Here is a 27,505-nt window from a genome sequence, read left to right on the forward strand (position 1 = left end):
GAAGGAAAACAAAACAAAATTAGTTTTGATTAAATTATAAATAATTATCTTAAAAAATATCAACAATGACACAGAAAAGGGGTCCAGTATAAAAGAGGAATTCTGTTTCATGTTATAAGCATCCCAGTATAACAAAGCAGCTTCCATAAAAGTTACTCAGTTTCCAGAGATTTATGTGGAAGAATCTGAAGGCTTCATTGTCTGGAGCAAAACACGCTGATCAAATGAGGAAGATTGAGCTCTTTATCCAAAGTACTCCTATTTTAAAGTAAAATTATACCTTTGATATACAGAAAAGTTTCAAGGATTTGCAGAAACTATTTCAATATTTAATACCTGCAAAAAAAAACAAAACAAAACAAATAAAAAAAAATAGAATAACTCTCATGCTCTGCCCTTAATGAAATGAAGGAATAACTTGTTAATTTGTTTTCTGTCATCTAAAGTCAGAGTATGCAATGCTCTGACTGACCTAAATGCTTCCAAATGACAGTAAGAGCAAGGTTGCGTGTTTCTGTGTGTTTCCATTTTCAAGGTTGGTGAATCAGTTCTGGTTTTCTTACAACCTTTGGGCAAGGTGTGTTTTACAGCAGCAGTGCTTTTGTTGTATGACCACTCACTTTCAGTGAAGGTTTTTGTTTCTTTAATAACAAAAACTTTCTGTTTTGGCCAGAGGTTGTCCAGGCTGTTCAAGTTATTTTTTGTGAACTGACTTCAACAAAAACAAGACCAGACAATTCTCCTATTCTGAGGAAGAGAGCACTGCCTTGTAGTGATGGGGAACAACATTTGCAGCCACTAATGTTCCTGTTACCTAGAAAACATAACGTATCAACAAGTTTCTTTCAACAATGAGTTTCATGTCCAACCCGTGCAGGTAATTACTTGAGGAAGGAGAGCTTTCTGTTGTCTTCATAGTAGTCGCAGAAGAAGCTTTCATGCTGGCTGTGTACACCTGCAGATTGCACCTGCCGGTGATTCAGTTCCTCTCAAATGTCCTGGTGAGAGTCTTCAGATCCTCTACTCAAAAGCAAGCTTCCTCTCTGCTTCTTTCTCAGTGCTTCCTCTTTCATGCATGCAAGACATCGAGTTTGCACACATTCTAGTTAGACCCATGACAACTTTCCTCAAACCTGTGTTTCTGACCTACGCGCTGCATTTTCAACTCCAAGATGCTGATGCCAGACAATTGCAGTGTTTGAAGGGGACATTCTTGACCATCACGCTTTTCTGCCACCAATTTGTTCTGCAGAAGGAAAGGAATTTTAACACCCTCCCCCAATACATTTTTGAAATAATCCCCTCAGATGCACTGGTGCTTGCAGCCAGCTCCCATAGAGCCTGACTGCGCTCAACACACGTTTAAGTCCCTCAGTGCTAAGTCTTGTGTGAAAGTCAGCAGCTGCTCCTTGCAGAGAGCCGCCGAGGGATCGCATTTGTGCTCCAGAGCTTGGTTTCACTCTTGGTGGCAGCCACAGATGCTGTGAAGTTTGGTCCCTTGTCACGTCCTGTCAGACATGCTGGCACATCCAGCCGGGCTAGCTCCAAACTCAGCAGTTCCAGCAGTGGAAACAACCCAGCACCAGTCTGACCAACCTTTAATGAGCCTGACAGGGTCTGGTCCCCTTGGACTCATTGCAAGGGTGTCTTACAGTCTGAGCCACCCAACCCCATTCTGGCAGCCTTTCAGAAGCATGGTTCTGTTGCTGCCATTGCAGCTTTGTTAGAAAGGTTTTTGATGGAGCAGGTGGTGCCTTGGAAAGGTCAGGTCACAAACAAGGGCTGCATGCCGTTCAGAAGCCCTCTATGGCACAGAAACAAAGGGCTTAGGGGATGGTTACCTATGTGTGCCAAGAGAAAAGGGGAAGAGAGAACCATTCAGGACCAAAAGCCTAGATTCCCAAATTAGAATAAAACTAGCAGCTCCCATCTTGCCTACTATAAAGCAGCTTCGTTTGCCTGTCTCAGTTGCCAAGACACCTGCTTCATACAGCTATCTCACAGGGAAAAAACTTCACGCCAGGTGAAGGCCGCAGCCGCTTCAAAGCTCTCAGCATTTCTTCAGCCCGGAGGATCTCCTGGTGCTGACAGGGCCGTGTGGTCTGGCTGGGGAGCACACTGCGAGCTCCAGAGCTGACGTTTGATCTGATAAACGCACAGCTGAGAACTGGTTGTGCCAAGCTTCACACCATCCTTCACCTACTTGAGAAGTTAGATCTCACTGCGAATGCTGTGAGTTAGCACAAAGGATCCCGGTCCGGTAGAGTTCATTGGGGCAGCTGTGATAGCAAAACCTGCCTAAGGACGGAAAGACCGGATTCAATGCCTGTGCTAAATTGATAGCTCACTCAGAAACTTCTGATTCATGTGACAACCACGTGAGACTAAACCTCTGGAGACAGTGCAAACCCGATGGCCGACAGCCTGTTCCCTGGCTGGTGACCAGTCTAACCCAGATCAGCCTTGGCAGACCTTCTGCTTCTGAAATGGGTGGCTTGCTCATGCCTGTGTAGCACAGCAAAAACCACTTCCATACAGTTGCAATAAACATGTGGGCTTATGGCTTGAGAACTATTAAATTAGACAAGCACTCATTAAGGTGTTGTCTCCTTGTTTGTTGAAATGCCTGCCCTCCTCTTCCTCTGATTCCTCCCAGAAAGCTGGTACAGTGTGACTGTGCTTGCAGGGAGCTAAAATAGCACTGTGTGAATTCTGCCCTGCACAGACAGCTCTGAGCTTGAGGCAGTACAGAACGTGAATGTGTCCTCTGCGGCTCCTGCAAGAAGTGTTATCTGTGTTGGAGCTCAGAATGAATGCCAGCCTTTGGTAAACATTTGGTGACTTTTAGTCCTAAACAGCTCTGATAGTGAAGGAAAAAAAAAAAGTTTAATACTAAATGCTTGAACTTGATATTTTCCTTATAGATATTAGAAAATACAGGCGCATTTATGTATATACAATTTCTATATACACTAACATACATATATAAAATGTAAGTGTATTTGATAAATATACATCCTTTTATATTGTCTCAATACAGATTTTTATTATCTCTTTATTGCATAAATGCATCTGAAGTGGATAACCAATCAAACCTAATCAGTGTAACTGTCTTGCCATAGGTGTTTCCTGACCTTTTCTAGAACTGGGATTGATTCTCAGGTCTAGGTCCAGGATGCTGTGATGAAGAATTAGGTTTGTGAGCACGGAAATTGCTGCCCTTTATGACTGGCTGGAACGCTGCCTTCCTAACAGTCACAGTAAAATACGGATGAGCTTGACTAATGACAGCCCCATGCTGGCCTCCAAAATAACAAAGGTCCGATTCATAAAACTAACTTAATGTCGTGGCACAAAACTAACTTAATGTGACAATAATTCACAGCTAGTACAGCAGTAATTCAGTGGCACTCTCTGCAGTTCCAGGAGAGAAAACTGTATTTGTCAGATTAGAAGAAACCTCATGAACTAGGACTGTTTTCAAGGTTATTCAAGGCTATATTCTGATATTAAAAGCAAGATCTAGATATGGTTTTATATAGTGCTTTTAGGTCTGAAATACCACTATGACTTTAGGCAACTTCTAACACAGAACAATTTAATGAGCTTATTTGAAAGATGATTGAAATAATCATTATAGTACAATGTTGCTCATTCTGGCATTAAAATCAGCTAGTTAAATTTTTTGTCATCAGATCTCCATTTGTTGTAGGTTTGGGGAGCTAGAACCCTGAATGTCTACTGCCACCAGGAAAAAAGTGCCTGGAGAGGGGATGGGTGAGGACTGCAGTTTTCAGAAAGTCAGACTGAGACTGGAATAAACTCACTGGTTAGAAGCTTCTTATCGCAGGTCGGTCAAGGTCAGCTGTGTTGTCACTAACATATCTTTGTCATTAAATAGGAGTGTTAAAAACCTCTTTGAGCCTGGTAGTACAGTACCAGTACATCTTTGAGCCTGTACTATCAGAACCAACGGATCAAGCTGTCTGGAAATCCAGGGGAAACATGCTGCCCTGATTCACATTTGGTGTGAATAACACTGTTTGTTATCTATAACCACCTGCTAACATTTCTGATGTATCTTTTCACACTGGTGTCTCATCTAATGGGTCACAAACCACCAAGGGGAGTGACAAAGAAATACTTGTTCTTTTGTTCCCCAAGTACTTATCTGCCAGGGTTAATGATTCTCTGATAACCTTTCAAAAGATGGAAATAAATTACATACTTGCTATCACTATTAGCATTGATCATCCCTTCTCAAAAGGGAAAATTACACATCTGTCCCTCCCCAGAGAAACTTTTAATAGGGGATAGCAGCATGAGAAGGCTCAGAAGTGGAAGATCATGAGATGGTGGATGGTGGCTGATTCAGTGTGACCATCTGCTCACAATTCTTCTTACAGTTGTGTTTGTTTCATAACGGTTATGTGAAATGTGTGTGGTAAGAATCTAATAGTTTCTGCTTAACCAGCATGTGACTTCAACTAATTTTAGAAAAAAACAGTATAACAATAATGTGAAAAAGAAGGAAAAGGGAAAGGGAAAGGGAAAGGGAAAGGGAAAGGGAAAGGGAAAGGGAAAGGGAAAGGGAAAGGGAAAGGGAAAGAAAAAAAGAAAGAGAAAGAGAAAAAAGAAAGAAAAAAAGAAAAGAAAAAGAAAAAGAAAAAGAAAAAGAAAAAGAAAAAGAAAAAGAAAAAGAAAAAGAAAAAGAAAAAGAAAAAGAAAAAGAAAAAGAAAAAGAAAAAGAAAAAGAAAAAGAAAAAGAAAAAGAAAAAGAAAAAGGAATGCATTTTAATTGAAGTTTGTAGGCTAAGCTTCAATAAATGCTGTGTGATCTGCAATAACGAAGGTTTACGGAAATCTGCTCTGGGATGCCTTCCTTGTTTGTTATATTCATGTTCCTTTTCCTCAGATGGCTGTTTGACTAGGGAAGTTGTATTTGAGACACCTACTCTTTTGATGTTAACTAGGTAGGATCAGCCTTGTCTTGCTTGACTACCAAGGCATTGCTCTTCTCTATTACTTATTACCCTCCTACATACTGTCACTTGGAAAAAGCTTTAAAGTATGAGTCAGACATTAAAAACAATCTTTTTTTTTTCCCCTTTCTTCTCAATTGACAGAGGGCCACGTATTCAAAGATATTTACGTTTAGGCAAGTTAAAAAACAAGTAGGTGCTGACTGAATTTTCAGATACACTGTTCTGTCCAGGTGCCTCAGAATTCACCAAGAAATAAATTCAAGAACAACAATACCCACCTGCTTACTACAGCTAGCATAGTATATTTCATTCACCTGAGCATCTGCATCCCACAGAATTAGTCAATTTGCAACAGTTTTATTTGTGTGAGAAGCACTTTCAGCCCTCAGATTTCTGGTGAATTCTTTCTTAAAAAGCACCTCCTTGCTGTCATTAGCAGCAGGTGGATGTTCTGTAACTGACCATAAAAGCAACTATGGAACATTAAACCATATCCCCAAAACATGATTATTTTTTAAATAAATTGGAAATTTTCTAGCTCGCTGCTACAGCTACCTTGCCTTCCAGAACACAATTTGGAAACTGTTGCCTTAGCAGAAAAGGGAAGAAAGGACACTGTTATTCTTTGCCCTTCATTTTGTCAGTTCCTCTTCCCTCCTAAATACATCCCTGTGAGTTACATCACAGTCCTTCGTCTCAGCTGAGCAGCTGGAAGGATCACCATTACTTATTCCAGTCAGGTTCTCAGACATTTCATCTGCATCCAAAGGTTCCACCCTTTGTGCATGTCTCGCACTTCCACTGCTGTGCAGCAACACTGACAGGTAATCTTGGTACAAAGGGAAATTTCAGACAGAGTCCTGATCTTCTGGCAGCACTGTTGGGTCACAGTTCTTGTTCAGAGATCAGGAGAACAGAGAAATGCTCCACTTCCACGTATGATATTGGTTAATTATTAATGCATCAATGCACAATAACTCTGGGTTTAGAGAATGTCATAAATTTCTCATTGATTAAAAAAGGAATGCTGTTACAACCATATACCTTCATCTTTTCTGTGTAAATAAAGCAAAGAGAAGAATTCCCAATAACTGCAGAGGAAGCTAGGTCAGACCTGAATTTTTCTGTCTCTGTTGGGTTTATTAGGCTCCTGCCATCCGTGCTGTAATCCCTGTTCCAATGCAGAGAATGAGCAAGCCAATTTGACATTGTGGTCTCAAGTACACCTTGATGCGGCACAACAGACCAGTTCCTCCTCCACTGAGTGCTCATCTGACATTTAATTCCCGCACCAACCCCTTTGCTGGCCTTATGCCCAGGTCTGAATTTTACATTTGCATATTTAATCTCCTGCCTGTTTCCAGACTGAAAACTTCTGGGCTGGATAGGACAAGTTAAACATGTACCACCATTGCCATGTGCTGTTCCCAGCCCATGGAAAACTGCTCAGCCCTAAATACACTTAAAATGGAGAAATCAAATAATATCAACATTCCAGACCGATGTTGTTAAATAAGTCTGTTCAACAATTCTGACTTTCTCCTCTGTGGCAAAGCAGGGACTGGGTGCTATAATTGAGACCTGTTAAATGTGATCACTTATACAATTAAACACCACTTCATCTAGAATTATTAGTGGTGCTTTGTCACACATTGCAAAAAGCTGACAAAAATGTCTGATGCTGAATTTTCATGTCAGTTAGGTGGGATTTAGACTCCAAGGTTCCTCTTAAAATCCCAGCATCAACTCCTTTGAAACTCCTCCATCAACTCCTAAGAAAGGGCCCAGCTGGAATCTCAAGGGACATAAAGCTCACATGGGTGCCTCCCTGAAGAGCTGCTTCTGTTGAAAAAACAGTCCTGGGCAGGATATAACTTTCCAGAAGAAGGCAACTAAATATTCATTTGAACCCTTATTCTCTCCTTGTCTTAAATTGATTCTCTTCAGATGCTTTGGCTGTCTCTTATCCTGGGATCACAGCTAGATCTGGATCTGTAAACAGCACCTTCAGGTAAGACTTCGCTTCCCTAAAGCTGTTAGACCCCATCAGCTTTGCCTGAGAGGAGTACAAAAGCATCTTGTCTGGAGTCACATGGATTAGTTTAAAGACTCTATGAATGTAGATGAAATCCTTTCTTTTGAGAGGTCTTCAAAGCAACACCTGTAAATTCACTTTGGTAACTTTGCCTGTCATATAACACAGTTCCTTCAGTGAGCAGAATTATAAAGGCAGCGGCATCTAAATGGGATGCTAACATCTAACATCTTCAGCCTGTGCTGGTCAGTGGTGGAGAGTAATAAAAAACACTTAGGAATGAACAGATTCCTCAAGATGAAAACATTTGGTGTTATAAATAAAATCAATCAATAAAAAAATACTTAACATGTTAGACTGCCAGTAGGTAAAGTCTCGGTCTTCAGTGTATGTGTATGATATTACAAATAACAAAAACCAAGAACTATTTTAGCCTAGCCTAAAATACAAAAAAAAAAAAAAAAAAAAAAAAGGTGTGGGGGTCATTTACATGTGTTACTGATATTCTTTTTGCTTTCAACCCAAATTTTCTTTCTTCATCCAGAGAACATCAGAGTGGCTGCTAATGTCAATGCTTATGCAGTCTCTAAAATATGTTGCTATAAATAAGAAACTAACCCCATGTGCAGGGACCCTGGGAACTGCAAACTTTTCCATTACTCTCTGCTTTCTTCAACACATGCAGCTTAAACATATTCACTGCTAAAATTAACAACTATATTCATAAATGTATATTTTTTTCTTAATTTTCCACATAGTTTAACTTAAAGCAAATATTGCATATCACAATCAACACATTTTGTGTTATGTGGAAACAGCTGTTGACCAAGTCTTAATTTGAACTTTTTTTGTCTTCGTTCTTCAAATTGTTGACCCAAATAACGTACAGGTTTGAAAGATGTGCATTTACAAATGATAATACAGGTTGGAAAGAACCTCAGTGGGTCATCTTGTCCAACCTTCTGCTCAAAGGAGGGCTGAGCAGTGGAAGGATGCCATGATGCCAGGCACTATGTTTGAGTTGTGTGATTGACCAAGTCAGACTGTATGACTAAACTCTTTGGGATCACTTATCCAGGAATATTACCCAGAAAAATTTCCTATACAAGCATTTCTTCCAGAAAAATAACAAAAACAAAAACAAAAAAAAATTGTTTCAAAGTATTTAGTGCATTTCCAAAATTGAATGTTTGTTTGTTTATTTATTTCTATTTATTCTAGCAGTACTCACTGCAGAACTGGTGAGGAGTATTTGGATCAGAATAGCTATTGAAGCCAATTGCACTGTGTGAATAAGTGCTTAGACCTACTTTTACAATTTGACTATAGGTGGAAAGTAAACTTTAACATAGATTCCAACAATTGTTCAACAACACTTGGTTAAAAAAATCACTTCCCTCTCCCATAAACAATCTAAACTACATTTACTTCTGCTCCTTGCTGTACAGGTACTGGGACTGGTGGTTTCTACCTGAGACTGTCCGTTGGTAACAAGGATAATCTGGGAGGATTAATTTTAAAAGCCTACCTTGCTGAATATTTTGGCAGTGTTCTCCAAATGCCAGTGAATTGCTGAACAAGTACTTGTCTACATCATAAGTGTATGGTGGCGGGGGGTTGAGATAGGGGGTGTCTCTGTACTTAAATCCATAATGGATTCACATCTCTGACAGCAGATGTGTATTTTACCAGCTTAGTAAAAAGGTCATGAGGTGAATATTTCAATATGGAGTACCTGTGTTCAAGAAAAATAGAACACATTTTTCAGCCTTAAAAGCATACGTGATTTGCGTACTTGCTACAGCCTCTAGAAAGAAGCTCCCAGAATAATTCCAGAAAGTATTACTGGATTCTTTCACTTTTAGGACGAGAAGGATCAGCAGGACTGGCACTTTCTGTAGCTGATGATAAGGCAGTTTGCCATGACGGAGAAGAAAATATATAAAAAGGAATATAAACATCCTATGTAAATGAGATTAGAGATTTGCCAGCATATCCATCAGTTAATTGCACTGATGGAATTTGTCTTGCTTCTCTGCAAAGTATTGGTCAGAGAATATAAAAAATGCTTTAAATATCACATCCTCAGCAGGTGTAAACTGAAGTAATTAACTGAAATTAATATAACTATGTCATTTATACCAGCTGAAAGATCTTTCTTGTGTGCAGGTCTGTTTTATTTCAGGATATACACTGTCAGCTGTGTAAAGGTAACTAAGGGGCTTTGGATTAATATAATCTTTCATCTTAATTGTGAAAGCCTTTATAGAGAAATAAATCCTAATACCTAAACAAAAGCTTTCCAGCATTAACATTTAGCAAGAGATTCTATACTGATGAGGTAGTGATTCAGGATATGTTGTCAGAATCAGGATAAATTTGTGGTTTTATTCTTTCAATTTGTACCATGGAATTCAGAAATTTGAGAATTTTCAAACAAACCAGGTAAGTGGAAGATAAGAACAAACTCTAAAGTGTGGCAACTAATACAGTACATAAATGGTGTCATGTCAGTATTTTCTGAATATTGCTTATATAATGGAAGTAAAAAGCAATAATTTAATTCAAAAGGTCAATCAATTTACCTTGCATAACTGTGCCTTTTTTTCATAGTATGCAATCACAGGTTTTGCTGCTTGGTAATAGCTTTCAATTCCTTCCTTGATGGTTTCAGCACTGTCAAAGTGCTGACTGCTCTGACTTCTCATCAAAAGGCGACTGCTCATGGTTTCTGCAGAGCAGTCCAGACAAAACACAAGTTTTGGTTCTCCAATCTAGAAAAAAAGAAGATAATAAGTATGCAAAGCAGTGTCCTGGCAAAGCCTATTTAGTTTGGATAACTTTAAAAAGAAATGTTACCGAAATAATCATCAAGAAAATTATTAGCAAATTACTTATTTGTTTAGGCAGAAATTATGCTTACTAAAAAACACCTCTTTTTGTAGCAGAATTTAGAGAACCTTGTCTTTAGGATCAAGACTTGATTGAACTCTACACATACAGAGAAGAAGAGAGAGGATCTGAAAAATTCTGGCTGCTTCGACTGAAGCTTATCAATATATTCATCATTTGCAATTGCTTGATAAAAGTTTGATGCAAAAAGCACTGGACTCATGGTATGCTTGGCACGGTTATTCTATCCTTTAGTTTTTTTCAGTCTATGGAAAGTATATTTTTAATTTAGGGAGTGGTAAACTATAGCTTAGAGCTTCAAGAGTAAACCCAAGAAAATGTCCAAATTAAAGTGTGCCCACTTGAACTGGAAATGAGTAGCAACACACAGGCTCGGGAATACCATCAAATGCTTGTCATTGGACTTATTCACAGGAATATGTTCTGTGAATTATTTTGTGTCACACAGTATTTTATGTCAATATTTGCAGTGTAACTCTGCATCATTACTACCCATGGCATAAATGAAAGATCTGATATATACACTGCATTTTCAGATTGGTGAATCATTTCCAAATTCTATGAGATGCCTACCACTTAGTGCTTTTTGGCTACTGCCAAACTAGTCCTGAGGGAAGGTCTGCCTTTTCCTATAAAGAACATAAGTAAGGATTTATCTATTTTTATTCTCAGGCTTTGGGAAAGATAGTAAGTAATTGCCTCTATCTGCATTTGACATCAGATACTTTGGTACTTTATGGGTGAAAAATAACTTGCAAGAAACAACAAAATATTTCTGATAATATTTTAGGAGAGATCCAAAAGCTCTAAAAACCAATCTCTATCATTCTTTCCCCAAGATGATATAAATATACAAGTCTTTTGGAATAAACCTTGCAGTACACTCTGTCATGTGCCTTGCTCAGGCACAGCAGTGCCTGACACAAAGTTTTATCTGAGCAACAACTGTTGGTCTGAATCTAAAGTGATAAACTTCACTCTAGCAAGTAAAATAAAGGTGTTACAGGATCAGAAATAAATAATGTAATAGATTTTCCATGCAGTTATGCATTGAAGCTTTCAATGATGCTTTCAGGCTTTTTCTCATTCCTTCCAGCAGGGATTTGCAGAACATCTTATAGAAAAGAGTGAGAAAGTCTTGAGACAAGATAACTGTTCTTCATGCTAGTGACCATTAGATACTTATGTTTTTTCCATGGCTACATGGCAAAGGAAATCTAAATGACTGATACATGGAAACTGATGTTGCTACCCTAGTTTGCATTCTTTATAGAATTAAATATTCTAAAGGTAAATATTTCATGTTAGGCCTTGTGGCTTTGACTGGGGATCGTTGCATTGTGTTGACCTTTCTACTACTTTAATGACTTTCTAAGAGACAGCTGAATCTAAGGGATTATCCTGGACAGTTCAATGACAGGCTTTTTTCCAAGCATTTTTTCCATACGGACGAGAAAACATTAATGTCATTAGCATTAGCAGCAGCGGTTGGATTTCAAAAGCCAACGAGGCAGTTTTAACATTGCAGAGACTTAAATCGATTTAAAAACAGATGTGGGCTTAAGCAATGATTTCAACAAATGCCCTTTTTGTCTAATTGAATTAAGATTGTGAGAAATTATTCTGCCTCCTGCCCCCCCCCCCCCCATTTGCTATTGAAAAATCCACATGGTGCTCTTAAAAGTTTCAACATATTCTCCTGACTTCAAAACGTTACAGAAACTTCACTCCTAAATGTTAAATACTGCAAAAAGTAAAAGTAATGACCCTATCAGATTTACAGCAATTTTTATTACTTTTTAAATTAGTGTTTTATTGACACAATTTACCTTAAACACTACATTTTGTGGGACATCTGCAGGAAGCTAAATAAGTCTAATGTATTGTGTCTTCAGTCTGTTTTATTGGATGTCTTACAACATAAAAAAGCTACTCAATCTGGTAAAGTGGAACTTGCAGTTTAATATTGTTTTCTACTTCTCACATATAGCAGAAAGATCATGGAGGGAACAAAGAGAGATGTGGACTTTTGCTTCTCTAAAATTATGGCTAGTAAAAAGTTCAGTTATATCACAGAAAGGATTTGGGCAAAATGTGCTGAAGAATAAACTGTTTCTACATATCTGATTCTTGTTAGGGCTGTCAGTCTTTTAAATATAAGCACTATTCCAAAAGTCTTCTAAATAGAACAGCTCTTTGTTAACAATTATGTTTTTTGCACACCATGTAGATAGTAGTATTATTCATATGCACTTTGCCACCATTAATTTATACAGTCTATGTCCACCTCATTTCATTCAATTACAGCATAGGAAGAACTTCTGACCACCCTTTAGAAAGAATTGCAGACCATTATCTCAGTAATGAGTCATTTAAAAAAAACTTCATAGAATTTCTGAATAGCCAAATTCACCCTGCAAAAGCTGAAGTGGAAGCATCGATTCAAAACGGGTATGACCTACCAATTTCAAAGTTATCACTTGGTGTCCTTGTATTTTACTCCAAATGCCAAAGAAGGTTCAGGACTACAAGATCTTTTGCTGCGATTGTGTCTATGGGAACTGAAAGGGGCTCTGCTTTTCCACTGGATTAAGACCTGTTTGCCTGGCAATGCCACAGTCCAAGACACACTGATTTCCAAGAGTTATTTACAAGAGAAATCTCTAATGTCTTTTTAATAATCTGTGGCAATTTAGTAAAGGAACTAATAGGCCAACATTTCTGCGAATGGCTTCTCTACCAACTCCTAGCACCCATTATTTTTTCTAGTTTTTGATGCTGTCTGTAAGTCTTGATAGACTTTTGTGTTAATCAGCTAAATAAAGCAGCTGTTTTCAGGGAGAAAATAGATGATTCATTAAAGCTTTATTACCCTTCAAGCATGTATAGGACATTTGTGAAGTATAATTTGATAGAACATGTAGTTAACTATTTCCCTTAATTCAACACTTCCTTTCTTACAAGCCCTGGTAAATCCATTCATGGGTTTTATACAGAGTATTTTCTGCAGATTGAGAAATGGACAGCTGAGATTCCTAAGTAAGTCTTAGCACATACTGAGAAAATCAATAACTCTCAAAACTGCCACACAGTCACTTGCAAAACACTCTTTTTATGGTTATATCACCTGTTACTCATGACAAAAATGTAATCTGTTTACTGATTCAAAGTGGCAGCAAGCTTTAGCAGATCCGGCTCAATGGTAAGAGGTATTAATTGTGGTGACACAGACCTTCATGTACCTCCACCATGTAGTGCTTGATGATATTTTCATGAGAAGTGTAGCAACCATCCAATAGAATTAGAAAACTCACTCTAAAAATGGTAATTTTCACTAAATGAGAATCGCTCCCAGTTTTTATAAAAAATCTAGCTAAAATAATCCTTTACTGTCTGCGTAGGCAAGGGCAAAAGCTACAATCACTATATTAATGGGGTGCCAAAGTCTCAGTGATCAGCAGCAAAACTCTATTTTTGGGGCTGATGGATTGGCTCTTTACAAAAAAAACCCTGTTGAAATCCACTGAAGATGGAGCGGCACTAGAAGTACAGTCCTATCTTAATAGGAGTAGTAACAGAATTACAACTACACGGTCACCTTGCTCTCAAACTCTTTTGCTTCTTTCAGCTCCCGGGGATAACCATCGATCAGAAATCCTTTTGTGTCCCCTAAATTGGCAACCATGGCTTCCTTCAGTAGCTCTAGGACAATACCCTGCATTGGAAAGAAAGGAAGTTACTTGATTAATTAATAAGAAAGTCTGGTATCTTTATTTGTTACACCAACGTTAGTTCTATGCCCTTGAGAACCACTCTGATCTGTTTTGCTAAAAGCAGATCCTGCAAATGCAGGTGTTTTTCTTTGGTACCTGCACATGCTACACAAATCTAGTGTTGCAACCCACCCAAGAGTTTCCAAAGTATCCTCTGGATAGCTGGAAATATTTCATAGTTTCAAAATTAATGTTACTATCTGTGAAACTTTGGGGGCAGTGCTGCTAATTTTTCTAATCTGATTGCATTTAGTTCTGTCACTGGTAATAATTATATTACATGGAATGTGATAAGACACCCCCTTTGATCAAACACACTGAAGAGCAAAGCAATCAAAATCAAGTCTCATCATAGCTTTTATTTTCCCGTGAACAGCACTTCCCAGTATATTTCATTAGCAAGCACATACTACAATCTAACTGCACTTGCTGAAGACCCATCAAGAGGTCAGGCTGCAGACCTGCCACGTGAAAGTCAAGTTCAGCTGAGAACAACAAACTGTCTTCATAGTCTCCATTAAACTGCAGTCCAGCTACTCTGGGATGTTAGCCAGCTCTGCAGGGAAACACTGCAGGTATTGTAAATTAGAGCAGCTGCCAGGAGGACCAGCTCTGAATTTGAAATGCAAAGCTATAAAATGGACATAAAGTTTCTGTTTCCTGTACTTATTCTTGTATTCCGCAATGTATAGTACAGCATCTGTCTCACTGTATTTTTGAGTAATCTATATTGTGTATGGGAATCTGAAATGTAAACAGCTACTGGCACAGAAAGGGAAAAGAAGTGCCACAGATCTGGCAATGAGGAAACTTCTCCCTCAAGTTGCAGATTCATTTTCCTTAAATAGGAATAACCTCTTATTTCCACCCTTTTAGACAATCTATATACTACCTTTGCTCTTAACAATTCAGACCACAGATAAAGCTGTAGCTTACTCCTGGCACAGGTTCACCACATTCCATGATGTCTTTGATCAATTTACTTCTCTCTGATAATGACGATAACTCATTTTGGAGAAGGTCACCAGTGGACAGGTGAGTAAATCCATACTTCTTCACTAACTGTTCACATTGGCTGCCTTTGCCAGACCCAGGACCACCTTTGTAAGGGAAAAATGTCAAGAATTAGAAAGAAAGAAGTGCATTTTCTCAATTTATAGCAACTGAGAAAATTGAAGGAAATTGATATGACTATGATATTATTATTTTTTTATTTTTTAGCAAAAACACTCTATATAGTAGGACAAATCATATAATTCCTTTCCGATACACTACAGCGCTGACTCCAAAAATGTGTGTTGAAATCAAAGGAGTCACAACAATGTGAAATGTCTTGCAAAAGAGAACCTGTTCCTAAAACACAATTACCATGTCAATGAAATACATTAAACAGGGAGCAGGGGAGGGGATTTGATTCCGTACACATTCAGGCTTGCTAGTTGCAACAAATACTAGCAAATTAATCTTCCCTGCATCCCTGCGAAGGAAATGTTTTGCCCTCAGTTGTGTGGAATGGAAAGGTATAAGCAGAGATGGTGAAACCTGACTGTGTTACGTGGCATACATGTGGGAGCACAGCAGCTAAATCCTTTTGCCCTGTGGCAAATGCAAAAGCACAACTTCACTGAGCTTGCTCCCTCTTCCCCTGAGCTGGAAAGCTTTCACAGGTGCTGGTACATCTGCCGATAACCAAAAGCCACATACAGAAGCAGCTAAATGCTGGCGAAGGCTTGATCCTACAGCTCCCTGAAACTGTGGTATCAACTCGCTCTTCATGCGTGCTGCAGGGAAATGCAGGTGCCTAGTGCTCAGTGATGCACGGCACCCTGTCACCACTCGTTCACCTATATTCAGACGGGAGCTGGAAAATCACCTTGGACCAGGGCTCAGATTCAAACAGCTGTAGGGGTAAGGGCAGTCTCAGCAGCTGAGGTGAAGCTGCTGAGGTGATTCTTCCACCAGCTGAAGGGAAGGCACCTGCAGCCCACCACAGCTGCAGGCCGGGTTTTGCTTCTCCCAGGGGCCTGTGGGTGACAGAAAGGGCGGGAGGGGAAGGGCAGCAACTTGGGTGGGTGCTGCAGGTGTCCTCCTGTCAGCAGTGCCTCAGGGATACACCTCAAGCCACCCTGCTTCCTCTAGGACTGTATCAACAGTCCCCAAACACCCTACTTCTGGCAGGTATTCTTTCTGGGGTCTGCTCGGAGATGGTGGACGCTGCCTCGTGCTCCGGGTGCTGGCACTGCCCTGTCCCATCTCCTCACAGGAAGGTGGCGTCTCCTGCCTCCTCACCCTGATGTCTCACCCCATGAAAGGCCAGGGGCCTTCTCAGCCGCTTGCTGAGCAGTAGCCACCCCAGGCTGGCTGGTCAGATCACCAAAATGGCCAAAAGCTTCATCTTGTGAACCCTGCTCCTGTGGTGGTGACCTCCAGAGCTGTTGGAGGATCTGAGGTGAGTGTTCTGCAAGGTTACGGCTGTGGGAGAACCTGAGGCGGCCATGTTGGTGTCCAGGGTGGGGGGAGGCCTAGAAAGTAATTTCATGTTGCAGGTATTGGTGTTTGGGGAGAAATTTCAAGGTGTGTGGCAGTCAGCAGCATTTTTATAATCTTTGATGGATCTGTTTGGAAGAACTACATAAGCAGGAGGTAATTACACCCTTTCAGGTGGACAGTACTCAAAAATCAAAAGAAGAGGCAAGGCTGTATGCTTAAAATTAAAGATAAAAAATCACACTCTATTAAAAACTTTTTTTTTTTTAAAGCATATGACTTGCATATTTATTAACTATCGAGACTCACAGATATGCCAATATGGCTCTATTATGTGGACTTAAGATGCTCGAACAAGTGATGATAAGCAGTGTGCTTTTTGTTTTTGTTTATCTTTCTGTTAATGAATACAGGAATAACACATTCACAGTGTAGTGAATGTGGCATCATCTCCTCCCACCTTGAAATTTCTTCTAACTTTTGCATTCAATTTAAGAAATAACTGCACCAAGTCTATAATTTTCAGAGAAGATACAGTACTGTAGCTGAGAATAAAATCTGGGTCATAAGGCAGTTGCAACAAAGGAGCGGTTTTGTCTAGCGTAACCTGCAGTCTTCTACTTCAGATTCACAAAGATAATCATCAGCCTGTGGTGTGAGGATCACAATTGTGCTATGGTTTTAGCTAGAGAGTCTTTTTCACAGTCATTTTCTTTCCAGTGTGGGTTACTTGCTGTTACTGTATTGCTTTAATAAAAAGAAAACCATACTTCTGTAAAAGCAGCCATTGGCAGAAAACAAGGAGTAAATAAGAATGGCTATAGAGGAACAGGTATAGAGATGTTATAGACAAACTACATGTAAATATCTGTAATGGCAAACTGTTTCTGGTCTGTTTTTTAGATGAGCAATTTTGTGTGTGCATGTGCTTGTTTACATATTCTGTCTTCTGGACTTATACATTAGCAGTGCAGTAATTTCATCCTACTTCTTTAGAATATACCCAGTATTAGGTAAACAGATGGGATGTAGAATAAGGTAATTTTTATAGCTATGTAACTGTTTCTCTCCTGAATGTAGAGCCAAAATAGAAATTCCATGGTGTCCCTTCACATACTAAATAAAACTAGATCTCTTTTCAGAAATAACAATACAAGAACAATTTTAGGTTGTTTAATTACTAGATAAATCCTCAGAAAAGCTAATGCATTTCTATAATACCTTTATCTCTTAGTATTTTAAAGAGAATGCTGTCAAAGTGAAACAATATGCAGGACATACGCTGTAACGACCATTACTGTTCTCCCAAAACATTAAAGTTGACTGTTTATTTTCACAGAAGAGTTCCAACAAAGCTGATATTAAAATGCTGAGCCTTTTAAAGAGGAGAAGATGTAATTAAATAACAACTATGTGCTGAAAGTGGTAATTTTCATGGCCACTACTATTAATTTCGCATAACTTGATGTGTAGCCAAGTATCCTATTGCCTGATAAGTGTATGTGACCCACTTTACAGTCTTGTGTTTTTCTTATCAACAAATGAGCTTGCAACTCTTACTTTGCCTGATCTGAAAGGAGACTGAATACCTCCAGGGAATTCAGCATTCCTGAGCATACTCAGCATTTATGTCAGTATTAATTTATATACATGAAGTTTGAATATTAGTAATGTCTTAAATTCTGGCCTTCAGAGGGAGTTAATGTGATTGCAAAAGAGCTATCAAGATGGGAAAGGGCACTTCCTTCCTAATTAGTACTTCCTTTCTGCTTGGGGTACATATTTAAAGGAGTGCTACATAAGTGGCTTTAACAACAAACAAATCCCACAGTTGTGAGGTATATCATAATTTTTGCAACACTACAAATTGATATTTTATTGTTTTAGAGGGTCTCTTTATTAAATCTATGCATCTTTCTTTTAAAAAAAATGAGAAAAATAACTTAATTGAGGGAAGCTTATAATAAAACAGCAGCTGCATATTAAACATAATAAAAGCTATTACAAAGATATCTTCAGATAGGAAGCCTTCACCACAAGGCTTGTTACGCTGTTTTTCAAACATAAAGAACTGGAGGCTGTGAAAAAGGTGGTGAAGTTTCCACAATAGCTCGATTGTTGGGAGGAGAAAAACATGCCCCCACTTTCATTGCGAAGGTGTATGATTCTTTGTGAACACTGTCACTTTTTGGTATGCTGTCGTCTTTTATTCTGCCTACATATATTTGGGAAAAAGCTTGTGTTAAACCAGTGACAAACTGATTCTCAAGTAACTTGCTATTCACATTTAATCGTGTTCTTTTCTAACTTGTGCATATGACATGAAGTTAAAGTATAGAAATTACGAATGTGCTGTGACCTATAGGAAAATGTAGAATAAGTGTGTGGAGTTTGAACTTGAATATGTCCATCTATGCTTGTAAACAAAGGAACAGTTGGTTTGGGCATGTTCCCTATCAGCAGATAAGCAATGGGGAGCTAACTGGAGATCAGCTATTGTGGAGATCAGAGGCTTCCAGGGTCAGGTCAGTATGGTTACACCTTGATGAGATCATGAAGACGTAGGAGAGCTTCTACCAACTCTTCATTTTTCTAATCAGGCTCACAGCTGTGTAAAGAGGTTGCAGCCAGGAGCTGCGTGGCTTCACTCTGCAGGCTCCTGCTGCAGCAGACTGTGCAGCTCCCTGCTCAGCAGCAAGGTCAGGGAAAAGCAGAGCATCTGTGAACTGCAGCAGGAGGGGGCACGAGGCCCTCCTTGAGCCAAAGGCCAAATTGCAATGGTCAAAACAGATGCATGTTATTACTGGATTTTGCATTCAGGATGTATTAATAGTAAAACTGCGCACTGCTCTTTGTTGGCCTTTACATACAGAATCTGAGAAATAGCAGTTCTTCAATGTTAGCATGTTTGTCAGCTATCTTATTATTTCTGAGTGCAGTATATACTGCTTAAAGTTCATTCATTAACTTAACTAATAAAAATGTGCAGATTTAGAGATCGGGCGTATTGCTCACTGAGATGTATCTTGAAATCTTTTGTGTGTCCCTTTGTGATTTCTGGTGCAAAAAAGTGAGCAAATATCTGGAACCAGGGTACTAGACAATGCATAAAAATTACATGCAGTTTGGCATATTGATTTTTCTGTAAACAAGCTGGGATTAAAATGTCTGTGTGCTCTCTTAGCACGGATTTCTATTCCATTATGTTGATTCAGTTGCCTGTTCAATTGTATAAAAAAATCTTGGGATAAATAACTTTCTGGTAGCCCTGCCAACTTAGGTGGTCACCTTTCCTGCTTTAATTATTGACTGCAGAATTTCTTCATGGAGAGCCGTTCAAGGGCAGGAAAAGAGTGGTCTCAGTGGGTGGGGAGAAATGACAACTGCCTGAGCAGCACTTCTGAATATTTAACAGCAGCCTGCACTAGATCGTAAACAGATCTTCCAACAAACTTACACCTGCTCTACCTCAGGCCCTAGTCACCCTCAGACTATGAAAAACTGCAAGTCTATGCATGTGATTCAAATGTACTGGTCTGGCCTAGAGCACAGCATCACAAATGGATGAATTAATGATGCTAGGGGGAGCTGGGACTGCCGCAGGGAGCAAGCAGGGAGAGGAACAAGCCACGTGAGCAGTCTGTGAACTGGCTTTGCTGGCAGAAATATTAGTGAAGGGAAAACTGCCATACCGACAGACTGGGGTGTCTCTATGTTAAACCTGCTAAATCTTGTGAGTTTATCATATAGCAGTGACATACATATTGCACGCTATGAACATCAGCATAAAATGCCAGCAGCAGAATTTACAAGAATCTCACCATTTATTTTAAAATATCTCAATTTATATACCTTGCTTTTGTAATGGGTATTATCCTTGTGTCATCCAGTGTCATGGGAAAGTGCTTGCAGGTGAAACCTAGCTGTACAATGAAGCCTCAGAAGTCAGAATTGAAAACAAAATAATCCTAGTCAAACTATCTTTATATTCAGGCTATGATTTTTTGGAGGCCTTGATCAATTTGGTAATTCTACTAAGGCTACTTGGATTATTTATACAAATACAAAAAGCTTAGCTTCAGAACATAGCATCTGAAGGCTCCTCAGTAGCACCTAGACTAAAATCCATACCTGAACAAAAGATTAGTTAAACCATATAGGAATGCTGCTGCTACTTAAAAACAAATAAAATCTTTTCTTCTGAAAGAGGATTTTAATGAGAAAACAACCTGGACTGCATGTCATGGGGATGTGGCTTGGGACATCACTGAGGTTTATTCGCTCCAAGAAAACACGTTGGAGTTCTTTCCCCTGCCCCAGCTTGCATTTTCTTGGAAAATTACATTCTGCTCCTTTGAGGTTTCTTGAAAACTTTCTTTTTTCTTTGCATAATTTTCAGTGATCAGACTCAAGTCACGTGTAAGTCAACTTTACTGCCTAGGCAAATTAGTATATGTTTGGCTAGTGTGTATAGTGTAAAACCTGGAGTGCGTGAGGGTCAACAAACTACTGAGGCTGATTTACTTTCCTGAAAAGGCCCCAAGAAAAACAACCCTGTGGCCCGCTGACCTAGCACCAGCATAAAGTCTGAAAAATAACGCGTTTTATTTTCACTACCTGGCTCTAGCAAAATGAAGATTTTGCAGCCAAATGAGTGACCTTGGCAATTTCACGTTGGTCAGATCAAAAAAGTGAAGTCCAGAAAAATTTACCCTCACTCCTTACATCAGACTTCTAGAAGTTTTTTAGGAGGTTATTTTTTGGGAAAATTATATATCGTTCTACATAATCTGAAAAGTAACCCGTGTTTGGACTTAGTCAAATTTTCTATTATAACATTTTCAGTGAAGGAAACTTGAGGTTTTCACAGAATCGAAGAGGTTGGAAGGGACCTCGAAAGATCATCGGGTCCAACCCCCCTGCCAAAGCAGGCTTTTGATTAAGCCAGTTTTTCCTCTATTCCTACAAATAAGTTAATGGAAAATCTGAAATTGATTTAAGGATGGGAATAAATAGAGAAGAGGTGAATTTTAAGTTTCAAGCTGGAAGATGACTAGTGGATGGTCTATTTAAAAAAAATAATTTGTAAGTGGAGTTAAAAACCACTCCTTGAAAAGGAGAGAGCACTCCAAAGTTATATGAGAAATATGCCTTACCACAGGCAATTTTAAAGACAAAATTCCCTGAGCTGTTTCACATTTTTTTAATGTCTGTACAAACCCAAATGTAATTTCCCAATAAGATATGTGAAGAAGAGAGAAGGTAAAATTTGTCACTGGCAAACAGCAGGAAGATGTACTCCAGTAAGTGTGGCATTACAGTTTTCTTGAAGGTTAAGAATTAAGTATTATGTATTTTTTTCCCCTAAGAGAAGGCTCCGATGAGCTGTTCGGTAACCTAATTATGTCAAACGCATCGTATGCAATATATATCTGCAATAAACTGAGTCAACTCGTATTTGGGATAAGACAGGGTAAGCTAGAATTACAACACACAGACATGTCATCTACTAACAGGATCTTTTTAGGTTGGAAGAAACCTCTTGGGATCTTCAACCCTGTTAAAGTATGACCAGCTGGAGCAGGCTGACCAGGACTGAGCCCAGTCAGGTTTTGAGTACCTTCAGGGATGGAGACTACAGCCTCTCTGGGCAATCTGTTCCACTGTTTGACTACCCTGAGAGTGGAAAAACAAGTGTTTCCTTGTGCTCAGGTGGAATTTCATGTGTATTAAGTTGTCCCCACTGCCTCTTCTCCTGTCACTGGGTGCTTCCGAGAAGAGTTTAGCTCCCTCATCTTCAATCCCTCTGTTCAGGTGCTTCAGGCACACACATTGGTAAGATCCCCTGGAGCCTTCTCTTCTCCAGGCTGAGTTCCAGCTCTCTCAGCCTCTCATAGACTCTCTTCAGCAAGTCAGTATCTTTCTTCTGCTGGAGAGCCCACAGCTGGATGCAGTCCTCCAGGTGCAGCTTCCCCAGTGAGCAGCAGGGAGGTCATCTCACTTGACCTGCTGGCATTGAAGTGATTTTGTCTCCTGAATTCTGAATGAAACTTCCATTCATTTATGACTCATTTCAGAAGTCACATTTCTTTTTTTCTTAGGGCACAAAGTGACTTACTTTTTATGTAATACCTGTACTTGGGTCTCTCTCCTTAGGTCCATTGAAATGTACTGCTCTTGCTTAGTTTTACAAAACTTCTCTGAAAAACTCTGATTTTTAAGGAAAGCAATGATCCTTTCCAGCTTTCAGTTGAAACTTGTTAATCGTCTGGTTATAATATTTTTCAAAAGGCTGTTCCAAGTGTTTGTGGCTTACATGAGTCACATTTATCTAATAATGGATATTGACATGATGCTTTTCCTCTGTGGACTTCCAGAAAGGAAATATAATGTAAAGCTTGAATCTCCATTGACTTTTAATGGAACATTAAGCAAATGCGGGAGTGAAACTGGTATTTACAGAAGATGATTTGCATATGAAGAGGTAAAGAGACCTGACTTTTTCACCTAAACCTTAAAGTTATAAGCCAGAAGTCCAAGCTAGTAATATCTTAGCTAACGCCTGAGTCAGCTCTGTCATATGGGATCACACAGCAGTGCTGTAACTGCAGAACTAAGGTCACTTTGAATCAGTTCACACTTGGACATATTTCCTGCTCTGAACTTTACGCAGCCATTGTTAGCATGGCCAGTGCCAGGTTAAGAACATGATATCAATTTCTAACTCCTTTTCCAAAGACTGCACCCCCACTGTAGAGTAAATACTCAGCCAAACCCTTCTGCTAAACTTTAAAAGAAATCACAGAAATAAAACCAAAACACATGGATTTTCAAATGTAGCAGTAAGATAAGGAATCCTACTTACCAACTACAAAAATGATGTTTGATTTCCTCAGGTCTTCTGAAAAATCTAAGATAAAAATAAAAATTCGTGAGTTGGCAGCACCTACTCATTTTCATCTTGCCTACTTTCCACAGTGATATTTTTTTTCCCCTGGATTTGCTTTCTGCTATAATGCTGTGCATTCCAAAAGACACAATTATCTTGCTTATTTATCCCCCAGCCTTGTAGCTGTTGCTGCAGATATGATTTAAAAAAAAACAAAAAAAATGTCACCTGAAAACTAGACCTTGCATATATACGTTGACTTAAATAAAAAATGAGAAGCAGATAAATCTTGATGTAATAATGTGCCTCCCAAGCCATTGCATCTTTCTTTGAATGTATAATTAGATTGTAATTGGTACAGAAATTTGTCCACATCCCATTAAGATTATATTTGATGTACTATATCTGAGAGGTAGTCTTAAATTCCTTTGTCTCAGATCAGCCAAATAATGTGTCATTTTAGCATCAAAACTATTGTATGTACTAAAGTGCTCCCTTTTACTGAAGCTTTTTTTTTTTTTGAAGCAATTCCTTCTAGTCTGAGTCCTAGTCACTGCCCTGATTATACCAAGATAAAGGGCAATCCTGCACCATCTGAGCCTGCTGGAATTTTATTATGTCTTTCAGTAAACCACTTCCAACACACATTCATTTACCACGTATAATTTTGTTTAATGTGTTATGTAGAAGCATCTACATCTCTTACTACATATTGTGATTAGATGTAGAAGGTTTTCATTAATCATTACGTTCATCTTGGACTCTTAGCAGCTCATACTATCCAACAAGCTTTTCATAAGTGCCAATGTCTGAAGCCATCTATCTGGTATGATTAACAGTCATGTTTTCAAATAATTTTGGAGTGTGGAAATGTCTCTTATAAGCTTTGTGTTCAAAGAGAATTCACATGGCAATATTTTGAGACAACTTTCACGCTATAAATAATCTGAATTCATTTTTCTTTTTATGTAGCTTTTTAAATATAAGGGGAAATGAAAGGTTTCGAAATTAAATGCAAAATTATACTGAAAAAGAAACTCACCTCCTGTGCTCTCATAACCAGAAAAACTTGACTGATCCTCCTCCTGTTAATTAAGCAATTGACAAATTGAAATGGATTTTTCTTGAACAGTTTGCATCATTTCTTCTATCTGCTTATCTGTATGTCTACATCTTCTCCATTTTCTAACCCTTTGAGTTTTAATCTATGTTGAGACAAGGTTAACAATCTCACAGGAATGTTTCAGTCTGTACAGTGCGAACATGGAGAACCGAAGGTAACTGTAGGTGATTCACTGGCACACACTGGTTTCTGTGAGGAACAGCTTTGTGTGCTTCAGTGTCCAGATGCACAGCTCCAGACCATCAAATAAGCAGCCACTGTGCACGCTGAATTGCTTTGGGAGTGTGGTATGATAAGCTGTATGTGCTGGAAAGGCAACACTGGAGCAAGTGCTAGAAGTGAGCTACAGTATGAAGACAAAATTAGCCTTTGGTCCAAACCAACTTGAATTTGCTGACCTTCAGAATGCAGTGCAAGCTACAAGCTGTTATAAAGGCTGCTGAACTACAAAGAGGGATCACACCAGGGGAATGGGAAACTTAGTATGTTTTTTTTTTTCCCTGATGGTTGGCCATTTGGGGTTATTTTGCCGTGTCCTGTATGGTATAACCAACAAAGATTTATGGATGCTGGCCAGTGAGAGCATCAGAGTGGGAATTCTTTGCTCTTCGTATAAATCAGAATTATATACGTATATGCAGGATGTAGTCTGGGTTATGTAGTGTCAATACATTCATGTTGTTAGTGCCATAATCTAGTCTATAAAATATCAATAATAACCTTGACATTAACATGCATATATTACATAATCACTGCACAATATCAGCCCAGTACATATTATGCTAGTCCCCTCAAAATAACTTTGTGAATTCTATGTATTTATCTTCAGTACTAGCACAGGGTTATCAGGCTGTAGTCTTCTGGAGTTCTGCTTCAGTATGGTGTCAGAAACACCCGCCGTTAGGACCATGTATTGCTGCTTGCGTAGATTAAGGGGAACGAACAGCATGGTGACCAGAACAGATAAACTGCTGGCTGCTGCATTTCGCAGGGCTCATGCACTACACTTGCAGGTTTCTCCCTGTGTTCCCATTATCACTGAAACACAAGCGCTCTTCATTAGGCTGAAGTACCATTACACCGACCACGCAGAACACTTTCGTTCTCTGATCTGCAGTGATTCTCAGCCTATTATGCTGCAGTAGGCTTGCCTTTATCTTCTTTCAGAATGCAAAATTAAAGTTTGCAAGAGTATTCCAGGGGAAAAATGTCAAAATGGAAGTTTTTTTCCCTACAATTCAAGTGACAGAATTAATCCTGCATTTTTTTTTGAAGTAATAATACAATAAAATTTTTGACCCTACAAAGGATATGTTACATATAAAAGGCCTGGTTTTAGATTCAGCTTCTTATCATGCGTTTGAAGGTTTATGAATGCAAGTCACTTTAGGCACAAAGTTTAGAGTAAGGTTTCTTTAAAAATCAAGATCACAGTCACCAGTTTACCTTGTGATCAAATGAATGAGGCATTCCTTCTTTCAAGTAATGCTCTTTCAAATAATATACTTTGTTCTCCCTTGTAATTGCAGAATGAAATTGCCTCGATAACCCTGGTGGGCTGCTCAGAGCAGCAGGTGATAACAAAGGTCCATTAAAGTCAGGAACAGCTCTCATTTTTTAGAGCTGAAATATGTAAGAACTAGAGACAAAGGTGAGGCTAAATAAGCTATCAGCCTTTTTTTTTTTTTTTAAGTATTATTATTATTCGACCAACCTTATCTGCTTTAATAGACCAACAGGTTAACTAGCCAACCAGTTGTGTTCACATAAAGAATAAGGGCTATGAAAGGCCATTAAAGTGGATTCTAATTACAGCTCAAAAGCAGGTAAACAAGAAGTTTCAGTCACGCTGACCAACACAGAAATTCAAAATAAGAAATCCTGTTTATACCAGTACCTGGTCATCTTTCAGGTATAGAAATACTGGTTTTAAAAGAAGTAATTTTTTTCCACTTTTTTTCCCCCCTCCGAAAGGCACCTGTTCTATAATTCTAGGAGACAACTCAACATGCAGCTTGATGTGAGTGGGACCGCTGGCCCCACTGAACTTCCCTGGCAAAACAAGCTCTCCACATTTCACAGAATAAGTCATGCTATAAAAACATTTATTTCACACAGAATTCAATGGCACCCAGCTCAGAGTGGAAAGAGGTCCTGACAGCTTGGTCTCTAGGGGAGTTGTGAGAGATGTCTGGAGGAACAAATTAGAACAGTGGGTCCGCAGTCGGTTTGACTCTGAGGATAAGGTGTTCACAGCTTTTGTTATTCTGTATGTAAGTTCTACTCAGAACCATTTCCCATCATCCATTTCTTCCTAGTCTCCTCAAAAGTACAATCAGTTTTCCTCCTGATTTGGGTCAAGAAAGCCATACTTTACAGCGTGGAGTCCTTTGTGGAGAGTAGCAGGCTTGCATCCTGGTTAATCCCACTGTGCTTGTGGTTTATGTTTGACAATACCTACTTCTAGCAGCATATTTCTAGCAAAAGGTCTCTAACCTGTGAATGACAGAACCTCTGTTGGCTTGAAAGCACTGTTCCACCGGGTTACCAAAGTGCTTTGGAAAATAGCTGTTGGATTTAGCTAGTGACCGGATACAGAAAAGTGTCACCAATTCCTAAATATGATTTACACAGCATCGCAATCAGGAATGCAGTGAAACAGCAGCAGAACAGTCTTGGTATTCTCGGTGTAGCTGTTTCCATTTAGCTGAAAGCAAGGTAAGGAAGACAATCATACCTAATGAGCTCTGAAGAAAGGTGAGTGGTTTGTAATTCCAGCTGCCTCTAAAGCCATGTAACATCTACAGATATTATCCAGAAACATCAATTACTGGGGCACAGCTGATAGCAAATCCTAGAAGGAATATTCCATCTCATGCTTCAGCAAGTCAACCAATCTCTATCACAGATCTGGATAATATTGAACTTGAAAGTAACTTTGTATTTGGCTTCTGTGAGAATTTTCACCCTTTCTTCTGAGTTATTTGGCAGATGTTAAAACAAAAAATAGTGGAAGGACACTAAATAAGGCTGATCTGGGTCTGAAAGCAATTTGTATGTTATTAGCTGAATATTTTCCACACATGTATCTATTGTGCCATACTGGCAGTTCTGTGAGCAAATAAAAATATTTAAAAAGGGGGGGGATAAGGAAGAATGTAGAAAAGATTTGTTGAAAATCAAAATTAATCTGTAAGTAAAAAAAAAAAGCAGCATAGGCAAATAACTTTATACATGTTGACATTCTGTACTGAAGTAAAGTACAGGCAAGAACTGATTATAGTTTTATTACAGTGATCT

The 27,505-nt window shown here is 39.0% G+C and overlaps 1 protein-coding gene and 1 long non-coding RNA gene across 4 annotated transcripts in view; one reads left to right on the forward strand and one right to left on the reverse strand.

Annotated features, from left to right (window-relative positions):
• Positions 1 to 27,505, reverse strand: part of AK5 (adenylate kinase 5) — a 94,952-nt gene that overhangs the window by 1,407 nt on the left and 66,040 nt on the right. For both annotated transcript variants that reach the window (XM_083846514.1, XM_083846513.1), the window contains exons 9-13: positions 24,125 to 24,167; positions 23,059 to 23,103; positions 14,643 to 14,806; positions 13,532 to 13,648; positions 9,606 to 9,794 (exon numbers count right to left, since the gene is read on the reverse strand). In XM_083846514.1, coding sequence (XP_083702640.1) covers positions 9,606 to 9,794; positions 13,532 to 13,648; positions 14,643 to 14,806; positions 23,059 to 23,103; positions 24,125 to 24,167 — 558 coding nt within the window. The remainder of the gene's footprint in view (positions 1 to 9,605; positions 9,795 to 13,531; positions 13,649 to 14,642; positions 14,807 to 23,058; positions 23,104 to 24,124; positions 24,168 to 27,505) is intronic.
• LOC310903365 lies at positions 3 to 13,509 on the forward strand. Of its 2 annotated transcripts, none has more exons than XR_014587482.1 (3): positions 3 to 9,465; positions 9,966 to 10,136; positions 11,030 to 13,509. It is a non-coding gene; the product is annotated as an uncharacterized lncRNA (long non-coding RNA). The 2 variants fall into 2 exon arrangements; XR_014587483.1 differs by having other exon boundaries at positions 12,241 to 13,509.

Source organism: Anser anser, assembly GCF_964211835.1.
Source record: "Anser anser genome assembly, chromosome: 8".
Lineage (NCBI taxonomy): Eukaryota > Metazoa > Chordata > Aves > Anseriformes > Anatidae > Anser > Anser anser.